At 38.6% G+C, this 8,796-nt stretch overlaps 1 protein-coding gene across 2 annotated transcripts; it reads right to left on the minus strand.

Moving 5' to 3' along the window:
* Positions 1–1,857: 1,857 nt before the first annotated feature.
* LOC147867010 (pathogenesis-related thaumatin-like protein 3.5) lies at positions 1,858–4,310 on the minus strand. 2 transcript variants are annotated; one of them, XM_087339819.1, is made up of 4 exons: positions 4,184–4,310; positions 3,557–3,764; positions 2,564–3,302; positions 1,858–2,240 (listed from the first exon to the last, which is right to left on the minus strand). In XM_087339819.1, exons 2-4 carry the CDS (start codon positions 3,660–3,662, stop codon positions 2,021–2,023), a joined length of 1,065 nt encoding a protein of 354 aa, XP_087195945.1. In that variant the 5' UTR covers positions 3,663–3,764; positions 4,184–4,310; the 3' UTR covers positions 1,858–2,020. The 2 variants fall into 2 exon arrangements, with proteins under 2 accessions (XP_087195945.1, XP_087195947.1); XM_087339821.1 differs by lacking the exon at positions 4,184–4,310 and having other exon boundaries at positions 3,557–4,051.
* Between the last annotated feature and the right edge of the window lie 4,486 nt (positions 4,311–8,796).

The raw sequence follows: 8,796 nt of genomic DNA on the forward strand, positions 1-8,796 counted from the left end.
GTTAGGAGTTGTGTACGTCTTGTATTTTACTTATGCAAAGCACACATTGTGTTGTGTAAACAACTTGGAAATAATACGTGTTTCAAAACCTTGAGTGTGTTGAAATATCAATTCCCTAAACAACTTTGGGTAGCTCAACCTTTGAGGTAAATGTCAAGAAATCAAAGTGTGCAACACTCATAGTTGTGAATCGTGATAGACCTAAATGCTCACAATAAACAAAACAGACAAATCCCAAGGTGATTACTCCCCAACTAACTTCTTGCCCCACAAAATAGATATTCCTTTCCTTTGCCAAATATATGTGAAATTGTTTATTCACCGTCTCCATTACGATCATGATAATGTCTTGTCGTGGAACTTTAGAAACTTCCTTTTTCTTTTCCAGCTCACGTTGTCTTGCCTTTTTAATTAAAAGGACACGTTTCAATGCAACGTGTAACTATATTTTTCAGATCTGGTGTTCCTGTAATGGGCCATTGCCTCAAAAGGCCTTTTAGCTTCCATTATATGCAACATTTGTAAGATAGCAACACTACTAATAGTTATTTTGTCAAAACAGACACCACACACACGTTCTCTCTCTCTCTCTCTCTCAATATTTTGTTAATTTTCATTTTTTCTACAACAAGAGAACAAACTATGTTTATATATATTTGATTTTGGCCTAATAGGCTACGTTGGCCTCATAGTTGTTAAAAAACACGTATTTTACATTTCGGATATGTTTTAAAATCCTCTAGAGTATTTTACATGTATTCTACATTTTAGAACTATCATTTTAAAATATTTCACATACTCTATGTATCTGACTTATTCGAATATTTAGCAAGTATTTAACATTTCCAAACAGGACAAAAATTTAAAAACTAATTCTTATTTTCTTAAAACTTTTAGCATTTAAGAAGTATTTAACATATGTTACACATACGCTAAGTATTTTAAAAAAGGTAGAATACTCCACATACATATTCTATGCGTATAGTACAGTAAGCATTCTAGAACTATAATATGGTTAGCGTCTTTAAAAGCCTTTAATAGGCTTAAGTTTTCTCTCTCATCTTTATCTTCGTACTTAATATGATCACTACAAATGCTATGACATTGGGGCCACCCACCCCCACGACATGTTTCAACATCCAATGATGTGATTGAGATTTTTTGAAAATTTTTAAAGCGTGGAAGCAGATTATTATAAAGTTGTGACCATCATCGCACCAAGACAAATCTTCATATTCTACATAATAAAAAGTTTTTTGCTGGAATTTGTCTATGCCTTCATCGACGCAAACCTAGCATGTACACTTCCTTTTGCGTGCTCTCCTTCTTGTATATGTTTATGCCCTCTCTCTCTCTCTCACGCTCAATAGATTCTTTCAGCACAAAGTTTGAATGGTATATTGTTGTGGATTATTCACACAAGTTCAAACTCTACCAAGAATTTTAATGGTTTCTTACTAAGACTCGTAATGGCTATTTTTTCCTCATTCCAGACTTCTTTTGATTTTATAAATGTATACTTTGCATCAATGGACATTGTGTCTAATGTGTTGTTGGTGTATGATGTATTCAATTGAGACATGTTATCCTACTGATTGCTATTGCTATGCAATGACATGGTAACAACTTGTCAAAGGTGGTTGCGGTGGTTAGCTCTTTTTTGAGATAAAGACTTACCAAATTTTGAAGATGCCAAAGGTGCTCCTCACAATTTCATTGAAATTTGAAGAAATTTGTTGTGTGGATCACCTAGTCCCTCCCCAATCGTGCATATATATTTCTCTTTGTAGAAAAAGAAGTGTATTAACATATCTAAAGACACGAAATTGGCCTATGAGATCAAAACAATATACTACGTAGAATAACCATTTGTTCGCTTGTTCGAGAAATGAAAAGATTATATGTATATCGTACAGTAATAGCTCGTCCACTCATGTGAGAAACGAAAACATTATTACACAAATGAAAATGGGGTCAATTCACCATTTTGAAAAACATTGAGCGTAGTAATTAATATGGCTCAAAAGAATGTATGATGAGAAAGAATGAGACAACTCGAGATTACAAGGAGACAAATTGTGTACAAGGGACATCGGGATGGAGTATTGTACAATTGCATAGAGGAACTTATAATGTTAGGGCTCATCCAAGCCACATTCCAAGAGGTCGTGTCCGAGGAGGAACTGCTCGTAGATGGTGTAGAGCCACCTCCACCGTCGCTTGTTGAAGATATCTTTTGCCTACAAATTCATCAAACACACATAACAAAAAGTTCAACCATTAGCACAATGCCATTGATGGATCCTATCACACACACCTCCATTCCATGGAACCATGATTCATGCCATGCATGTAACTAGCACAATACTAAAGGATATTTATTTTAAGAGTATTTATCAAGGTTTAGGCATTTTCACTTGCTTTTTGATGCATAACTACATCCTTTGTAAATGATGCCTTTTTGCAACACCAATGTGTCATAACATGGGGAATTTTATGTACGAATATGTAACTATAAGTAGATGAGATAAGACGAGATTGAGATTGGGATGGTAGCACCTACGTGGAGGAGGTCGAGGTGTCGGCTGGGCAAAATGTGATGAGGTAGGAGGTGGCAGTAGCACATGTGAAAGTGGAGGTGGGGTCGTCATATGCGTAGCTATAGGCAGTGGGGCACGCGGTCTTAAAGATCTGGGAGTACGAAGAGGGCTTGCACATGTTGGGATTCGCGTAAGCCCCTGAGCAACAATACTCCGCGGTGCCGAATGCCAAGCACGCGCTTTTGCATGAAACAACCCCATTGTCTGAGTCGTCCAATACCTGGAGGCTAGACGGACACACCTTGTTGATGTCTGCGGCGCAACTCGCCACACCGCATTTGGTGCTCGTGTTGTTCGTGTTCACACTACCCATGGTAGTAGATGGGCCTACTGCCATTGGCACGTTGTACCCGTCCACCAAGCTCACATCGTAAAAGTCTTGTCCCCCCGTGGTCGAATGAAGTGTGAACTCCACCAGCGTGGCCGGGGGCTCTGCACCCACTCCATTGCACCGGAGCTTCCCATCACAATCTCCTGTGACACATGACCCGATGCCGTCGCTATTGAAGGTGCAGCCGGTACGGCCCCATAGCCGGCCCGACCACCCTGCAGGGGCGTTCACGGTCAACACTTGGCCAGGGTTGAGTGTGAAACCGCCGCTCTCCAAGAGCTGCGTGCCCACGCTCGATAACACGCCAGGCCACACCGTATACCCGCAACTGTTAGAAATCACAAATGGTGTTGTACCCGATGTCACCACACCTATACATATACATTACATATGCTTCCATCATGTAATGTATAAGACATGAAAGCTCAATACTTGCGCCGTCATCGGTTGGTCGGTTTTCATTGATTTTATTACGAATCCGAAAGCCGAATCATCCTAGTTTTATATTATTCCGATGCAAACACACTTAGGGGACACAACAATTGGGATCGGGTCGTGGAACACCCGACACATAAATTGGCAAATTGTGATCAATGGACACTTTTCGAAGTGCAATAATACTTACGGAAACTATAATCAACCTGTAAGATGAGAGCAACCAGTGTGGCAAGCATGAGGGGCACACGATCAAAGCAAGATCCGATCTGGAATGATGCACCTGATGCGCCCATGCCAGCTGGTCTCGATCCGATCGGATGCTAGACTTCCTCGGAGAACTTACGATCTAGTCGGTAGTGGGCGACACTTGGTGGAGGTCGATGGAAATGGCAGATCTGATGAGTTCAAGGTCCCATATTAGTCAATACCACCATGCTAGCAGTACTACTAGAAGGGTAAAAGAAAAAGAAGAAGATTTAAAAGTCTAATGAATTTAGGAGTCTTTCTAACAAATTAGATACAATAGGCCCACTAATTTATGAATTCACTAGTCTTTCTAACAAATTAGACACAATTGGGCCACTAATTTATGAACCCACTAGTCTTTCTAACAATTAGACACAATAGGGCCACTAACTTATGAATTCACTAGTCTTTCTAACAAATTAGAAACTAATAATTACTAGACACAAACAATAGGATCAGACCATGGTACAAATATACACACCCATGGTAATTGCTCCCCAAACACAAGGGGCCATATACATTTTATATACTTAAGGGAGTACGATGCAAAGTAAATAAACAAACTAACCTTGTTCAAATTATAATGTTGTTTGGGCTCATTATACAAACTCATTATACAAGTCCTTGTTGTTGGAGACACACCTTAAGTATCCTAACACAGAGCGAGGCTCATAAACTCATGTGTATGTGTGCCTCTGCATAACCATGTATTTATATTTATATGTATGCCCTTCAATTAAGCTTTTTAGTAGAGAATATACTTCCATCACATGATATAACTTTTAGGGTGGGTTCCAACGTATTTGATGCTCTTGGCCTACCATGACAATAATACATGCATGCATGTATCTCTCCCTATCTCTTTGAAAAGCATACAATTATATTAGTTGCATGTAATTAAAACCACCGTTACAACCATTTAACCCTTGTGATTAAGGTAGAGGGACATTCTCTAAAGTCATCAAAGAACTTGAATATGCACTAAAAGCAATTATCCTTGCATGCTCCAATGCCCAAAAGTGTCACACTATGGAATATAGGAGTTGAACGCATGACCTTTTGGACTCTACATGACACCAAAAAACTTGAATATGCACTGAAGAAAATTATCCCCACATGCACCAATGCCCAAAAGTGTCACAGTGTAGAATATACGTCCAATCGAAAGCATGACCTTTTGGTCTCTACAACACACCCTCACTAATTGAGTTGTATGTGCTCTATCTCTCTCACATAATTCTCTCTTAGTTATGATAAAATGATTATGTTAATTAGCAAAACCCTTGAACATCAAGTTTCACTGTAACCCAACTCCGCACATACTCCATGAGTCCCTTTTGGTCCCAATATATAAGGACATTTGATCGCTGAAGTTGGTAATAAAATGTACCTCCATTAATAACCAAACACAATTTCCAGTGTGAAGATGCTTCTTTTCATGGTACCCAACCAAGGCACAAAGGTTGGTGCTTAATTAAGGTAGGGTGACTTGCTTATTCCTTTAATACTATCGTATGGGAATCTATAACTGACATAGAATCTATGTGGAAATGTGTCAATTTCAATCTTGTTCTGAAGCCGCATTCTTCATTTATTTTTCCAGAAAACATATCCTTCCATTAGTTTTAAAAAGCATATCAGCTACAAAATACAAAATAGATGGAAAGGAAGTGACTATTTTTCCCCAACTTGTCTTGTGTAAGACATGCTTTCAACATGTATGAGCATGCCTTCATGTAAAGCCCTGTGATCGGCACCCACCTTGAGGAATCTCAACCCATTGAACAATTTATATGCATCTGATAAACTTCCACATGTTGCATACATATAAACTAGAGTGCTTTCGTGTTCTTTCTTTTTAATTATGAAGAGCTTGGGAAACATGTCAATCAAAGTGCATGATCTCAAACTAAAAGCATGAAGAGTTTTATGAAGAACAATTCATTTCTAAAACCTAGAAGGTTATCAATATTTTTTAAGATTGTCAACCATTGGCAAAATGTGTATAGTTAGCAAACTAGGCCAATTGAGTTATGTGCTCATATAAGTATTGGAAGAGCTCCCTCTTTGAGTTAAACCAACATGTTATGCTAAGAATGTGAGAAAATGATAACCAGGTGAAAACATTAAAGCCAATATTATGTATGTCATGAGGTTTGGTTTATAAAAAGCTTTAGATGTATATTCATCATAATACAGAGAAACCCTAAAACTTATGATTTTCATCATTAACTTTGGATTTTATTTTATTTTCTAGGTTAGTTCTTCCTAACTTCTTGTTTTAGCGAGGAGCCAAAGCTAGTGTTACGGGGGTAGTGTTTGTCATACTGAGTTCGCCAACCATTATTTATTAGTTGTGTGTTCATTGTTATCAAGGTCCACTTGTCGTCTCTAACAAGCGCCTCCACTTTCAAGGGTAAGTATATTGATAAGATTGCCAATGTGCTTTGCAGTGAAGTGGGATTAGCAAGAACATGTTGCTAATCAATGGTAAGGTTCAAGGTGAATGCATGTTTTTCTATTGCCACACTAATATTGGCCTCTTGGTCAAAACCATACAAACAAACTTTCATCTTTTTTACTTTGGTCTTGCCATTTGATTGCACCACTCATCATGACACAAATGAGCCTTATGAGGATATATATTTTAGCACTTTCTCTATGCTTAATGATGGAGCTCCTAAAAGGTGGATGTCTCCACCTTTCTAAATTGGTAATGGGTTATATAAGGTTTTTAGTCATTTTACTTTCCACACCGTATTTGACAATAACTTTCTAAATTTGACTATGTAATGGTAGTACCACAACCTTTCATTAGAATGCAAAAATCCAATGCCACCTATTGATTTAGGTTAAGAAACCAAATCATCTTCTGTAGGTTGCGTCTTCAATCATAATCAAGTACAAATGGATCTTTCAACAAGATGTTGTGGTACAAATTTATACTAATATTTTAGTTTACAAGCAAAGGTTGTTGTAAGGCTTGCCTTACCAAATTACAAAAGTTTGTTGACCTTCGATACAATAAAACTTTTGAAAACCTAAGTCAAGATTGCTTGCATACGCTACCAATTTGGAAAGGTCAATTGACTTTACAAACACTAAAAAATGTTTCAAAAGCTATCTCGAGATTCCGCCATATTAGTATATAAATGTAGGTTTTGGTTCCAATGTATGAAGACTATATCAATTAGGTTTAACTGTTGACTTTGATAATAATGCATCAAACAATGGTTTTCTTTCTCCATTGTCTTCCAAATTAGAAAATGTCATGATTGATTCTCTTATGATTTTAGCTATGAATGCTTGACTTCCTAAAACATAAAATATTTTTCTTTTTAACTAAAAAATTAAGGTTTTAAGGGGTCTCCTTGCAATGATGATTCCTCAAGTTTTGTGGATTTTTCCTTAATATAAAAAGATAGGTTTTGCATTATGGTATACCTTATTGTTTTGAACAATGTTCTTAAATATCTCGAAACTAAATCAGATTTTTAACTTGAATTTGTCTTGTCCACATCATAGTATGAAGCATATGTACCACATAATGCTTGATTTCAAAATGATCAACCTTTGTTTTGCTTGTCAAAAGGGCATTAAATTCTTTGTCTCATCAAACTTCACCATAACTTTCACACTACATGCGAAATGAACCTTCTTTTTTTCCCCCAAAAAACTCTTTCCATTAGTTATAAAATTTTACAAATGAGACGATTATGTACAAATCCCTGCAAGGACGCGATAGTTCCATCTTATGTGGATGCCCACTGACTCAAGAAAGGGAGAGGACAACCATTGTTGGATAAAGGCTATTTGTTATCTTTCAACTCCATCGGAGCCACTCTTGAGGCCATCATATTGGCTCTTTAGAGTGGCAACAATTCCACTCCATATCTCTTGCAGTAACCTTGTTGGATGCGCGGTTTGGTCGGAGAAGACCCGTCTACACCGTTGTTTCCATAGAATCCAAAGAGTTATTGGGCTAACCAATTCCAACACAACTTGAGATTTGTCATTAAGAGTTGAGTGGACATTGCTGGTGGAGAAAAAAACCTCTTGTGCTTTTATCACCAAAGTTATCCCCTCCTCCTAATTCTCGTATCTGCCAACTAGGGTCTACCATGATAGCCAACATATATTTCGCCACTTGATTGAGCCTTGCACCTGGCATAATTGCAACAAGCGGCCAACCCCCCGCCATATTCGATGGGACGTTGGGCAGTCCCACAAAGCGTGTCGTATTGATTCTACTACATTTGGGCACTCTACACAATTAGGAGAGCTAAGGTTCCCACGTTGCCATGCTCCCACCGGTAGGGACTTATGTATTAATAGCCATTGGAACGTGGTAATTCGCCTCGCGTGTTGTTGTTTCCAGATTTTCTGCCAAAACTTGGTGATAATTGTGGGAGGAACTTGAAATGTGTGCCAAACCTTCGCACTAACAGGCTCGCAGGCGGTTTGAGCAACTAGAATGTGGCGACCCAATCTAGTTGTGAATTGGAAGAAAGGGATTGGTTTGCTTCCTTGCCTTGCGTAAGGATCATGCCATGTCCATTGCAAAGGGTCCCAATTGACCTTATGTAGCCATGTGTTTTCATGAGTACATATGTGCCAATCGAGCTGTACTTTGATCGAATTAGGATCTACAATCCATTTATGACCAATATATGTGAGTACTCGAATTGTGTTATTTTGTGTTGGTGTCTTAGTGTCTCGCAATTCAGAGCCTTCAATCCTGTCTAGTGTTCCCCTACCTCTCGGGATCAGAGATTCCTCCTCCTCGTGGCCTATCCATTTCTCCATTGTCGTCCTTTGAGTAACAGTTTCCCTAATCAGTAGAGCGTTAATGATTTCCGATCTCATAGTCCATCTGCCCCCGATTCCATGGAGTATGTTGCCTTGATCTTGTAGTGGCAGTGACATAAACCATCGCCAACATTCTATACTTTTTCCTGGATTTCTACAATGTATCCCCATGACAACCCCTTACGTGATGCCGATAGTTGATTATATTCATCCTTGATACATGGGTTCCATAGGATACGTTGACTGAGCTAGGCAGGTTCGGAACTCGGTTGATCGCACTTGAGCCCTCGTCTAATGTCACACCATGCCTTCCACATGGATGCACTGAGTCTATCATCCAATTGGCGGGAGAAACTAGGTTTGAGATCCATG

Source organism: Azolla caroliniana, unplaced genomic scaffold, assembly GCF_043228905.1.
Source record: "Azolla caroliniana isolate FFs.n. ecotype wild unplaced genomic scaffold, voAzoCaro1.0.p SCAF_2, whole genome shotgun sequence".
Lineage (NCBI taxonomy): Eukaryota > Viridiplantae > Streptophyta > Polypodiopsida > Salviniales > Salviniaceae > Azolla > Azolla caroliniana.